Source organism: Brachionichthys hirsutus, chromosome 17, assembly GCF_040956055.1.
Source record: "Brachionichthys hirsutus isolate HB-005 chromosome 17, CSIRO-AGI_Bhir_v1, whole genome shotgun sequence".
In the NCBI taxonomy this organism is placed as follows: Eukaryota; Metazoa; Chordata; class Actinopteri; order Lophiiformes; family Brachionichthyidae; genus Brachionichthys; species Brachionichthys hirsutus.
The window spans coordinates 5,426,666-5,440,974 of NC_090913.1; the positions used below are offsets into that span (position 1 = coordinate 5,426,666).

The following is a 14,309-nucleotide window of genomic DNA, read 5'->3' on the forward strand; positions in this document are numbered from 1 at the left end:
TGGGCGGATAAAACCAGTCAAAGGTCTCCTAAGCTGTCTAGAATCCCTATCGAGAAGTAGCACAAGCGCCTTTGTGCAGCAATATTGGATAACATTGCTCAATCCACATTTAGCCATTAAGGCAGATGAGCTGAACGCAGAGCTGCGCACTACAGAGCACCGTCTTCAAGAACCGAATGAAAGGAGGCATCTCCGCGAGGCGATCGCTATGTAGGTCTCCGTGTTTGTTTGAGCGTCTGCGTGTCAGCGAGTTGAGAGCGAGAGAATCTGCTTGCAAGACTCCACAGATGTTGTGTGATTCTAGGAGACAGCGTGCGCCTGGGCCCGTGGATGTGATCCGATCCAGGGGGAATGGAAGACGAAACTGATGTAAGAGCCAGAAAACTTTTCCTCTCCGCGACTGTGTCATCATATTCTGATCAGTCTGCTTGCTGTGAAAAGCGTATGTGCACAAGGGTCCTGGGGAGCTGCGTAATTATGTGCTATTAAGCACAGGCAAGAGGCACGTGTGTCAGTGGGCGTGTTTTACAGTCACACCTCTAACAGCGGATGCCGGGTGTGTCCCTTGCCTCGGCTTGCCTGCGCGTGAACGTGTGCATGTGTGGTAAGGCCACCCCCCACATTCCTATCATTTCACAACAAGCTTGAAACAAAAGCTGAAGGGAGGAACATTATCAGCTGAACGGCCCCGTCTGGCTCGTGTCGTGTGGTAAACAGCCAAGGCAGACTGGGGATTTCCAATCACATTTCAGCTGTGGGTGACCTTGATGTGGGAGGAAACCTCCCTCAATCTCACTCGCTCTGATTCTCCCTTTGTCTTTTCTTTGTATTTCTACACTGAGCTCGCAGATTGACAGAAAAGAAAGACAATTCCTGCAACTGTGTATGACTAAACGAAACACTATGATCATCGATACAACACGAAGGCATATATATATATATATATAGTAGTAGTATATTAGCTACCACACTATCCATCTCCGACATACAATTTGTTTGATAATGACGGTAACACAAGTGGAAATGTGTAATTACAAATGGGTTAACTAAACTATTTATAACAATTATCATCAAGAAGCTTTACCCAGAACAGACTGGACCAAGAAGTGTTTGACGTTTGTTTTCCGCTGCTTGCCTTTATTTGCCTTTATTTGGTTCTGTGACGGCGCCGTCAAACATTTGTAAGGTATCTTGCCTGATGCTGGTGAAGCAGAAAATGAATGTTTGCAGGGTGAGCATGTGCTCAGCGTCCGCAACATCAGCATCTAACACAAACACACACCTGCTTCCATTTCCCAGTCAGGTTTGAAAGGCATTTCTCCCCCCTTCTTAACATCTGCACCTCTTCGATTGTCCCATTCTCTCTTTTTCTGTGTGTCTCATGTTTTCGCGCTCACTCTCATCCCCCCCGCTCTTTGTCTCCGGGTCAGTAGATCTGTTTTCAGTCTGGCTCTTCGGGTGATCCCCGCTTAGGTTACCTTGTCTGCCTCACCTCTCGCTTACCTCCACCCGCTCGCTCCCGTGAGCATATGGCTTGCTTGCGCAACCTGAACTTGCCATGACTTTCATAAATACATCAGTGGCGGTGCCTTCGCTCCTATTGCACCTAATGCCCGCTTGTATGTTATTAAAGGAGGTGTCCGTAGACGTGCTCATACGGCGTGCCTGAGTGTGTGGGGAGAGAGTGAGTCTGTGACAGACGTTCATCATATTTAATCCTGAAAGGATTTCGTCGAAATGAAAAGCTGCTTTTCAATTTTATAATCCAGTAGACCTAATCTCTCCATGAGCGCCTTTACATACAGTCCAATTAGATAGGCAAGACTGGCTGAATGAATCACATCCGGTACAAGCCTTTCCCCATCCTCTTGCTGTATAAAAACACTTCAGCACCACATGTTGTGACAGTCCTGCAATGACCTTCACCAAGTATTGTGAAGCTGTGCAGTACACACACACACACACACACAAAACAAAAACTGTCAACCCACCTTTTTCTACTGCAGTCTTGGCCTTGTAAATGGCACATTGATTTAACTCGTGTGTGTGTGTGTGTGTGTGTGTGTGTGTGTGTCTGGTTCGATTCCGTCTTTGCGGCACCATAGTCTCACCCCTACACCCCCCCTCACACACGTTTATTTGATTGTGCACTGGGTCCACAAAGAGAAAGTGCTCACTACAGTAACGGAAGCAACACCGGTGGAAGAGCAGAGTCGATTCTCTCCCAGAGGTCATTGTGACGCGTCCTAAGACAGAAAGGCAGCAACGCAGGGTGCTTAGATTTACGGCAAAGAAGGAGAGAAGATGAGAGAAGGGGAAAAAAGAGCGAGCGTCAAAAACAAGAGGTAAAAGGAAAGGAAAGGAAAGGACTAAAGGCTAATCAAGAAGGAGATGCACAAGCGGGCAAGTAAAAACAGGACACAAGTAAAACCTAAATACTTCAGTGAGGTCAAACAGCACTGTGACCTTTAGTTTTGGGGGGGGGATGACCGAGGACAGCACTCAGGAAAAGCTGTGTGTGTTTTGTGTGTAGGTGTGTGTGTGTGTGTGTGTGTGTGTGGCAGTGGTTCGAGGGGAGAGCGAGGCTATTACCAATATTGACTGCAGTGCCATGTGACTGCTGGGATCATTAATGTGTCCTGATGCCAATGGGTATCCTGATGACCCACATCTCAGCAGTCCACTCTCATTCACTGGCTGCCACCCAAACCTTGTCCTCTCTCGCTCTCTCTCTCTCTCCTTCAGAGAATGCACTGAAACTTTCTCCGTTACACCTCCTCTATCAGCATTAGGACGACACAAATATCGAAGATTGACCCAACTGATTTATAATCCTGTTTACTCTTTTTAAAACAAACAAACTGCTACTGTACATTCAGGTTTTCCCGTCGCCACAGCAAATCAACCTTCTCCACTTCAACCTGTCCTTTGCATCCTCCTCTCCAACCCCTGATTTGTTTTGGGTCGTTTCATTTCTGTAATTTTTCACTTGTAGTCCTATATTTAAGTCTCTGAACTCTTAAATATTACAAATGTTACATCAAACCCCTATCTAATTAAAATAAAAAGAATAAAGGCTTTATTATCCTCCTTCCTCTCCACCCCTAACTTACTTCACTGCCTTTAATTGGCTCCTATTGCCTCTTCTGTATCTCTGCCCCGCTCTCTCCTGCACCTCTTCCTTCCCCATTAGAGAGCATCTACTTCTCGTTCCTTCTCTTGTACAGTCTCCTTTTGATACATTTTGTATTCTTTGAAGTCCATTAATATTGAGACCTCTCCTCTATCCAGAGAACGGAACAGATATTTCACCTTCATCTGATAGAATTATCCTCTTTGTCCATGATATCCAGTTTATATTACTTGCCTGTTTCATTTTGGTTTTCTCGACTGGGCTGAAGATGTGTCGATTTCAGATGGACTGTTTTCAGAGTTTTCACTGACCCAGTAAAATACCTTGGACGTCCTACCTACCAAACTCATTTACCTGGTCTTTCTCTCTTTCTGACCTCATATAATCATATAATATATAATATAATCGTCTACCGCTCCCGACTCCTCAAATGCGCTCAGGCATATCAGTTCCTCAAGCACAGAAACACCTACGGTCACAAAGTTGCTCATGTTGAGTGAAGTTCTTCAGCAAACGCTCTCATGCATTAAAAGCAAAAATGTTATACACATAAAAATGTGCACAGAGGGTTAAGACTAGAGGGGTCACACTTAACTACAGCAGAGAACTTAATTGCCCCATACAATCAATACTTCATTACGTTTGTCAGTTTCTGTGTGCTGCCGTATACGTGCTGGCACATAAGCATGAACACCCACACTCTCCCACTAAGCATTTTCTTTCCCTGGGAATAGCAGATTAAGAGGATTGACTGGCGTAATGGATTAACCTCTGGAGTGTGTATGTGGCTGTGTTCGTGTTATTGCATGTGTGTTGAGCAGGATCAGGGAGCCCATGTATGAATTGATGAGTATAAGAAGCTTCTCTCCTTTGCATTTAATGACCACGTCAGCAAGTTTTCACCGTGGGGAAGATAAATGTGGCTGCTGTCTATCAAGCAAATGGGACACCGCCCCTTTAAGACGGGGCTAGCTGCCACTCAAACCACTCGGAAAAGCACTCCCTGCGGACCCGAGAGACCCCGCTGTGTCAGTGTGTCTGAGATGATAGATGGACTCTGTGTGTGTGTGCTTTAATATTTGGGTGTGGGTCGAGGCCTGAATGATGGTCTCTATGCTATTTATTTGTAAGCGGGACCTCAGCTTTTCACTGCAAATTCCTGTGCAGACACTAAGGCCAATACTTCACATGAATAATGCAACTGATATTGTTTATGGAACAAACATGTATGATAATTGAGAAGATTGATAACAGCTTGACAAGGGAAACAGGAACAGAATGAATAATTACTCTGTTCCAATAAACTATTTGCTGACTCTCTGTCTTTTCTCCGACCGAGCTCCCTAAGGGGTTTATATCCATGCTCTCGCTCTCTCTCTCTCTCACTCTCACACACACAGACACACACAACACATGCAGATGCAATACTGTATTGCTTGGCTACAGGTGGGGATTGACTCGTGTCCCTCGTGCTAAACAGAGGGCTGATGTTTTACACACAGTGCACAAAGTGAGGTGCCGTCACGCTGCTCGCAGGTTTAGGATGTCCATACACACAGTTGTATGTGCATGTACTGGCAGCTATTTTGTGGGGGAAAAAAAGACAGGAAAAAAAGACAGGATTTTAGAGGTGACTAAAGTTATGTGGTGCAGTGTGTCAGCAGCAGATGTGAGAATGAGAAGAGAGAAGAAAAAATAGACTATTTTGAATGACGAGGGGACAAATCAGACCGCACTGGGAATCCAAAGAGAAAATATAATCCCAGTTCAAAAGGCTCCTACCTGTTTGCTGTACTTGTTCCCAGTCTGGCAGCCATAATCGGAGCACTGGTCAGACCCGAGGGACATTGCATCTGCATTGCCGCTGGCCCCACTGCTGCTGCTGCTGGAGCCAGCACTCCCCACACAGCCCACAAAGGTATTGGAGGGAGGGAGATCCTGCACCGCCTGGTGCTTCTTGCCTTCAGCTGGGGGGGAGTGGGGCTGTAGATTCACTGCGGGCAGAGGTGAGCTAGATTTGTAGTGCCTTGCCAGATCAGGACTTGACTGGTGTCTCCGGCCTCCACCCATCCGCGGGCTTCCGGGGTCACCATCCACAACACAGTAGCGGGCTGCCAAGCGGTCACTTGCACTGCTCAATTCATCCTCATCGTCGTCGTTGGCGTGGCGACGTAGCCCATTGACGGTGACGATACCGCTGTAAAGTGATCTATCAGACTTTCCTCCTCCGGCAGCTGCGCTGATGCCGCTTCCATTGCGTCTGTCCCGTCGAGGTTTGCGACCACGGTCAGAGCCTCTGGCACTGCCGGTCTGTGGCTGAGCCCCAGGAGGACTGAAGAAGTCCTCCTCTGGCTCCTTCTTGCCGGCCTCATAGCCATTTTTGCCCTGAGCACCGCACTGCCGAGCTGTGACCACGAGAAGGATGACCATTATGACTGCTGCAGCTCCCGCCAGGACACCTATAGCTACGCTGAGGCGCTGCTTTCCTAAGGCACGCTCACTGTCAGGGTCCCCTGCAATGTCCTGCGATAAGGGAGCGACCAAGCTCCGGGCCACCTGTAGTGGGAGATGGAGTGGAAAAGAATGTGAGTGGATATCGAGCAAAGGATAAGGAACTAAAAAAGATAAACGCATTCATGAGGAAATAGGCCAAAACAACATGTATGACTCACAGAGAGACATCAAACAGCATCTTCAACTTAATTAAACTCATCACTGCGTTTTAGTGGGGGGGGGGGGGGGGGGGCTTCTCCATTATTGCTCGACACACAGAGTGATGCTAAATATATCGTTGCTCTTGCTTCCCAGTTGCAGCATTTCAAGTTGTGCCTGTAATACCCCACTTGTGATCTCGCATCATCGTCAACATTGGTACAGGAAATGCCGAGGACTGTGCTGTTCTTTTTTTTTTAAAAGAACGAATAGAACATTTTGGACATTTATTTTTGTCAGGGGCAATTAGAAGAGAAGAACCAGGAGAAACAGTCGGGACATTTTCAATAAAGGCAAGACGACGTGCCACGCCTACACGAAACAGCTAGTGCGTCATCCATGAGCAATGCTCTTGTTAATGTTAATGTTAGGCTAATGTAGATTGGCGTGCTATGGGAAACATTTGGAGTCATTTTCCACGTTGCCAATTTAGTTTCTTGATTGTGTTTCTCTTTAGATGCAACTTTTCCTTCATGAATACATATAAAAAGAGCAAGCGCATGCACACACACACACAAACACGCACATATTCTCTGGGCTTGTACACTAATAAAAGGATCATTACAAGACAGTGGCTTGTGCTGCAGCACAAACACAGCCATTAATGGTAATAGGGCCTTGTTTGAAAGGAGCCAATGAGGCTGTGTTGCTCTGGCCTGCAGAGCATTGATGTTCATATGGGTCAGGGCCATGAATCTGAATATCATTAATCGATGCACAGCAACTATGTTTGGAGAATCGTGATGCTGCGAGGAGACAAAATGCAACAACCTACACACAATCTGAAACGTATGCGTGCATCAGCACAAGCCCACAGCGCGAGTTGTCTGTTAGTGAGAAGATTCACTCTGCAGCTTTGACACCTTTCCTAGGAGCTCATGTGACAATTCCTTTTAGCCTGTCAAGCCTGGAAATTATATATTCATGTAATCCCTGCCACCTTAAGAATGTGAGTAATAAGGATTGCAGGAATGAACAGGACACAGAGTGTGAAGGTGAGCTGAGTTCACTTTGGGGCCCCATGGTTTGTAATAACCAAATACAATACAATGCTGTACTTCAGTATGGCGTATATGGTACCTGGAGTATACTGGCAACACTGCAAAGTGTGATTCTCACCAAGTTGCACTGTAACTTGCTCATTACATTACCCAAGGCTTATTAGGCATACTCATATAGACAGCCACATCAGTCAGTTCTTGTCACCCCCAAGCTAAGAATGGAATAGCATTAAATGTCATTGTTTCATCACCACCTGTCTCTGGGTTAAGCTCCATTGTTCTTGAGCAACTTGTACAAGTTCTTTTGCATTGTTGTGCTTCCACTGCAGAAAGCCTCGCCACGAGGCTCCGCTCTCCCCTCAGCCCCCCCCCATTGTTCCTCTTTTTCCTGCAGTGCTCTTTTCCATTCTCATTCTGCTGAGCTTGTCTCGGGCTTAATGCATCCCCGCACTGTCTGTTGAATTTTGTATGCAACACAGGGAAACAAAGTCGTAACAGAGTGGCATATGTGCATACACTTTGTGGGGTGCAATCCAACTGCAGGCGTATAAACTGCATGGGTTGCATGTATGCACACACAGGAGTGTTCAATAGGACAAGTGCAGCACCCTCAGCTCAAACTCCCAGTGGAATCCTCCATTCTGCTGCATGCGCTTTGTTCCAGCTGGGCTAAACACCATCATCTATCTGTTCTTCTGTCCAAGGATTCTGCTCTCTGCATGTCATTGCCGATGCCAACGCTGCAGCTAAGACAGAGGCCTAGTCCCTGACCACGCTATTGATCCAAGGCAAGAAAGTGCCTCCACAGCGCTGCACGAGAACAAAGAGCTGCAGTGTTGGGGTAGTTGTTTGATGAAACATAATGCAAGAATGTGGACATATTGTCATTCAGTGCCATCGTCTCCTTCAAAGTACGGTGAACTTCTTACGTACAGAGGACAATCAAGTGCCCCGGAAGTCTAAAATATATCACAACAACTTGGTAGTCAGTTTTCCATCATCATATTGCAGCTAATTATCCAACATTCAGTCAGTACGAATGGAGTCGTTTCCTGCCACTGTGCTGCAGCCCTTTTCCTTCTCTAATTACATCGGGCATCTATCCACCACTTAGGCTGACTTCATTATATGATGGAGGTATTCTCTCTCTCCAATGACTTTTACTCAATTACTGTGCAAGTTCCTCCCCACAATCAAGCAAAACTGTGTATAATCTCAAAGATTGCTTTTTGTTTTTTATACACCCTGTTGTTGAATATAATTGGCACGGCCAATTACCTTGTAGATCATTTCACCTTTCAACACCTCTGCTTACCAACTGTTCTGTGCTAATATTCACCTACTGGATTGTTCAATTTGTATTCTTCAATCTACTCTCAAGAGAAATCAATACATGCATGCAGTGTTCTGCCTCCTGGGTGGAGCTCAAACACCATGCCCCCCCCCCCGTTGCTTTCCATTGTTAAATAAAAGTGCAATTTTTTTGGATGCCAGGTTGTCTTCAAAAGAGACGTGTCGAAAAGTCCCATGCTATGATTACACAGGATGTGTTTTATCTTCTGCAATAACAAAGGATTTATTTTTCAAGTGCAGTTCCAAATGAGGATACACAAGGCACAATGTTATTGTAGTTGCTATGCAACCGTGTAGAATCTGCAGTTTACATTACATTCTTCTCTCAAGCAACTAATTTAGGGTTATGGCATTACGTCATGCAACATGCACGGACCTGACAATTAAGGAGTGTTTTCCAAAAGGAAAAAAAAAACCCAGACAAGCTGTGTCAGTGTCAGAACAAACACTTAAATCACGAGCCAATTTACTTATTAGTCAATACAAAATTGTTCTGCCCACAAAAGATTATGAAGTTTTAGTCATTAATATGTGCCAGTGTGGTGACCACTGGGTAACGGGTCTCTCACCCAAGAGGTTTATGGGCAGTGGGTGTGGTTTTTGTTGGCGTCTGAAGAGTATAAGAGAAGTAATCCACCTTGGTCTCCGAGTCATTCCTCATCCTGCTACACCAGCAGTCATAGCTTTGTTGTTCTCAAGGCCTAATGGGAGGTCCGTTCGATTGAACACTTCCACTAGCAAAGTGGAATAAAAATTGCAGCTCATTTTCTTGGATTTATTAATGAAGTTAAATAATGTCGTTCCACAAATTGGTCAATTTCTCCTCCTCCCCAGTTTGGATCTTTTAAGTAAAGTCCAATCTAATCTAATCTAAAATCAGATGCATTAGTACGCATTAGTATTGCAGGGTTTCTAAATGTGACTTCATCGGTTCTGATGCATGACATACCATTTAAATACCTAAAGCTTCAAAACTTCAGATTTATACTGAAAATATACTCACATTTAAGTTTTTTTTTTGTTACAATATTGCAACCTACACTGTATCACATGTCAACATTGGGAGAGGCCCATCCCTCGTCTATTCTAATGGTCTATATTCTCTCTTTTCTCTCTCTCTCTACACATAATCACACACACACACAACGAATGCTCTAATCTCTGAGTTCAATGTACCATAAAAGAAGAACAATTTCAGTAATAACAGTTATTTTAACCACGTAGTCATTATAAAAATGGAGCTGGACAAAGAACAGTCCAAACTGCAAAGAAGCTGGACTTGCCAACATAACCAGAATTATTTCCTCAAAATTCGACAGGAAATTGCAACATCATATTGTAGAGATTGTGCATTTATCTCATCCCAACAAGAAATAAAAAAGATGACCAGTTTAGTTGAAACAGCTACAATCAATTGTCATTTACCCCCCCTTCTATTGTAATGTCTGATCGGAGTGACCATTAAAAAGGTTAAAGGAATTGTATCATCATCATCGCTATTGGATATATTTGCCAACTGTGTGGAAGGAGAGCTGTGGCTTGCAGCAAAATGTGACAGCATGTAAAGATTATTGGCGTGTTACCTGCACATCCACCAGAGAGGCATTTGCCAAGCTCTCGTTGATGAAGACATGAACCAGGGCCGTGGCACAGAGCGAGGGAATCCCGCTGTCGTTGACCCGAACCACCAGGCGATGCAGGCCTCTGTGGCGCCGCTCCAGAGGTTCAGCCAGGGTGATCACGCCGTTGGTGTGGCCAATCTCAAACAATCTGAAGGGATTTCCGCCAATAAGAGTGTAGTAAAGATCTGCATTTAGGCCTGTGTCTGAGTCTAACGCTGTTACAGTCCTAACAATGGTACGGGCACTGCTGGCAGGAGGGAGAAGGGTGTAGGACTCATTGGCTGGAGAGGTGACTGAAGGGGCATTGTCATTTTCATCTGTAACAAAGAGCGACACAGTGGCGGTGGCAGTTTTGCTGGGTTCCCCTCCATCCACAGCCCGAACGCGGAAGGTGTAGGTGGAGAGCTTTTCACGGTCAAAGGATGCTGCAGAGAATATAGTTCCTGTATTGTTCTCAATGGAAAACACCTCTTGTTCTTTCTCGCCGTCATCTCCTTCGATCCTCTCGCCCATATTCTGCTCGTCAACTCCATCCACCTCTATGAACAGACTAAGTTCCGCATTCTCCCCTTCATCTGCATCAGTGACGGTGACCATGCCAACAGGGCTGTTGGCGAGCAGGTTCTCTTTCACATAAAATGTAAAGATCTCTTGAACAAATTTGGGTGCATTGTCATTACGGTCAGTCAACTGAACAACAACAGCTGCAGAACCTTGCAAAGATGGGGTGCCCTTATCCTTGGCAATAACCCGGAATTCGAATCTCTGTCGTTGCTCACGATCCAGAACCCCAGTGGCACGGATATCGCCATTGTCTGCATCGACGTAGAATAGCCCGTTAGCGGCGGGGTCCAGGGAGTATGTCAGCTCTGCATTCTTGCTGCTGTCTGCGTCTGTAGCCACCACAGTGACTACCCTTTCACCAGGTGAGTTGTTTTCTGCAAAGTGGACCTCCACAAGGCTCTGGGGAAAGGTCGGGGCATGGTCATTGATATCTACCACTCGCACCATCAGGGAGCTGTTGCTGGACAGGCTGGGACTGCCTGAATCTACTGCCACGATGGTTACACTGTACTCTTTGGTAGCTTCATAGTCCAGCAAGGCAGATGTATGTAAGAAGTATTTTTTCTTATTCCTGTGAAAATAATGGAGAAATGTCTTAAGTATAGTTACTGTCCTATACAGAAATAATACTAGTGTCATCCCCAAGATATGCACGCAAAGCACGAGTGCTACTCCCTCTTAGTCAATTAGCTGACAAAACAATTACAAGTGCGTTGGATGGCAAAAGCATCTTTTATCAATAGTCATTGTGCTACTCTTTTAATGAAAATGCTCTGTTAAAAACTAAAAAAAAAGCCCAAATCTTGGCTTTCTTCTACTGTTGAACCAGCATTTCAATTGTATGATTAAAAGATCTGAAGTAAACAAAATGAACAAATTAAAAAACAGAATGAGTTACATTTCTGACAAAAAAAAAAGACTGAATCAGGCAATCAATTGTCAGTTAATTGCCTTTCAATCAATTAATAAATTAGCAATCAGTCATTTTGGCTCTTGTATCTAATTTGAGTATAACTTCATAAACCATCTGCAGAGAAAAAAGAAAAATGTACAAACTGTGAGTGTTTATAAATTGGTCACCAATAAGAATTTATGCAAAACAGTAAAATGTTAACATGACTTTTTGCTCCCTGACCCCTTTCGATAGCGTTAGGAAGTATCTTTACAATTGAGTTAAGAGCATTGGAATTTACTGACTGCATAGCTGGAATATTATTAAAATAAAATAAAACCCTTAACTCGAGTGAATATTTATACCCAGTGCCTGCTGATTGGCCCATAGTATTAGTGAATGAGATACCCCTTGAATGACGCTTAAATGAATCCAGCATGGAATGACACTTGAGCCGCAAATCTCTGAATGCTCTGTGGAAAACATTGTAGCAACACCTCCGAGGGCTGCAGTGTGGGTGAGAAATGCATGCAGAATGTGTGGATGTCAAAAAATAAACATATTTTATCAAATAGCGCTGAAGATAAGCTTTATATTTAGTACAGCTGGGAAAGGAACAGTTTTAATACTCATAATACTCATAATTAATTCCTTACCACTGGTTATTTCTGAGCATCTAGTCAACTCTACCAGACTATCACACCATCGTTTTATTGTGACCTATTCAGGAACTATTTACTTTGTTCCTGAGTGCTGAGTGAGGAATTCTTTGACTTCCTGTGAGAGGGTCACTTTTGGCTCGGCTTACCTTTCAAAGGCATCGTCTGCAGGTGGGGGTGGAAGTGCCGTTTCACCAGCTGGCTTCAACGTGAATGGGACATCTCCTACAACTGTGCATGTCACAGCCCCATTCTCTCCCTGGTCTCGGTCTGACACCTGCACCAGAGCTACTGGCGTGTCCACCAGAACGTTCTCCGGCACTAATGCCGCTCCGTCTCGAACCGGGATCCGTCCAATCTTCCTGATCTCTACCACCGGAACGTTGTCGTTTTCATCCCGGACAGCCAGAACTACGCTGGTGCGGTCAGTGCGGGGTGGCTGACCCCGGTCTCTGGCTGTTATTGTGAACCTCAGTTGAGCCACCTCTTCCCTGTCTATCCTGTGTAGAACACTCAGCCATCCAGTTGCCTCGTCCAGCCGCAAGAGCCGCCTGACCGATTCTGTAGCGGCTCCAAACACATACTCCACCTGTCCATTGACGCCAATGTCACGATCTGAGGCTCTGACCTGGAGGACGGGAGTCCCTGGGGGGGCATTTTCTGCCATTTCTGCCTCATAGGTGGACCTTTCGAACTGTGGGCTGTTGTCATTCACGTCGGTGATGGAAACTCGAAGCAAGGCTTGTGACGAACGTGGTGGATTCCCCCCATCCCGGACCCTGAGGATGAGCTCATAGGAATCTTTTTGCTCACGGTCCAACGCGCCTTTCACAATGAGCTGAGGTTGTTTTTCACCATCTGGGATATCTGCAACTTGTAATTCAAACACTGTACTCCTGGCGCCTCCTCCTCCACCGCTGTCTCCACTTCTGCCCCTCCGTTCCCCAAGTCCTTCCACTCTCGTGATGGGATTTCCTCCTGCAGTGCGTCTCGCTGAACTGGACCCAGCGCCACCATCCTGTATCAGCTCGTACCGATCGATGCCATTTCGCCCAAAATCTCTGTCTGTCGCTGTTGGCAGCAGGTAAAGGGTTCCTATTGGCCGATTCTCCTCAACGGAGAGCTGCAGCACAGGTGAGGGGAAGGCAGGTGTGTTGTCGTTGATGTCTGTTATGACCACACGGCCTTCAAACAGATCCACCCAGCTCTGCAGGGGTCCGATAACTGACACTTCAAAGTCCAAGAAACACTCGTTCTCGTCAAAGATCATCTGGCACTGTGGCAGCTTCTCCCTGTCGATGCGCCGCGCACCCGTCGTCAGCTCGCCTGTCACGTTGTCAATCTTAAAGTACTCTGAGCCGCTCTCCAGGGCGAAGGTGACGTCCCCGCTGCCCGTGCCAGCTGTGAGGCCCAGGTCCGCGGCCACGTTTCCTATCTTGACATCAGGCGGGCCCTCCTCCGCCACTCGGTACCGGAGAGCTGAGTCGGCAACCGGCAGCTGAGTCAGCAGCTGCAGCAGCACCAGCGCCACGAGGCTGAGAGGCTGCGCCACGGAGCAGCGCACTGCGCCAAGCGCCTGCATGGCTCCGTCTTCCTCTGTTCGCCTCTTCTTTATTGGTGTTTGGTGATGCGGTGTACCTCACGGCGTGGGTGTTTAATTGATCTCCTCCTGCCTTATCCGCTCTCCCCTCTCCTCAGGTCCGGGGGAAAAGCTTCCGCACGCTCACTGTAGTTCACTTCAGACTGTTTTCTTTGATTCTCCTCAACACCACCCCGTTCTGCTTCTTCAACTTCTATGATGTTGTCGTTCGCGTCATAAAAGATTCGGCAAAATCCATCCTGCTGCTGCTGCAAAGAAGAAGAAGAAAAACTAATTCAAATGTCTTTGATTAATCCAGTTGACTGCATTATTCTTTCCCTTCACGTAAATTGGACAGCAGCCCCGTTGATGTCATCTGTAAGCTCTTTTTATTTATTTATTTATTTTTATTATTATTCCAGTCACATTTGGGACAGCGGCTTGACTCCCGCTTTGCAGAGTTCGGAACTGCAATGCAGCACCACACAAAAGGTTAAGAAAAAAATAATTTAAAAAAATCACTGCTCGGCTCTCAAGACGCCGAGGAAATGTTGTTAACAGAGGAATAAAAGGCAGTTTGTAAAAGTCTACGAGAAGCTGCTTCTGGGTCTTGTCTTACCTTCAGACCAGCGTGCGCGTCCCTCCTGCTTTTCCCCCCGCAGTGGAGCAACGTGCCAAAGATTCCTTCACGCAAGTTATGAGGAGACGAGTGTTTTCCAGAGCGAGTTTCTCATCAGATTTGTGTCCTGACGAAACAAAAAAATGAAAATAAAAATCATCTCCTGACGTGCTAA

The 14,309-nt window shown here is 45.9% G+C and overlaps 1 protein-coding gene across 1 annotated transcript in view; it reads right to left on the reverse strand.

Annotated features, from left to right (window-relative positions):
* Nucleotides 1–13,518, reverse strand: part of pcdh7a (protocadherin 7a) — a 30,741-nt gene extending 17,223 nt beyond the window's left edge. The window contains exons 1-5 of the mRNA XM_068750999.1: nucleotides 12,086–13,518; nucleotides 10,359–10,956; nucleotides 9,783–10,301; nucleotides 5,032–5,689; nucleotides 4,916–4,986 (exon numbers count right to left, since the gene is read on the reverse strand). Of these exons, the coding sequence (XP_068607100.1) occupies nucleotides 4,916–4,986; nucleotides 5,032–5,689; nucleotides 9,783–10,301; nucleotides 10,359–10,956; nucleotides 12,086–13,518 (3,279 nt within the window). The remainder of the gene's footprint in view (nucleotides 1–4,915; nucleotides 4,987–5,031; nucleotides 5,690–9,782; nucleotides 10,302–10,358; nucleotides 10,957–12,085) is intronic.
* Nucleotides 13,519–14,309: the final 791 nt, after the last annotated feature.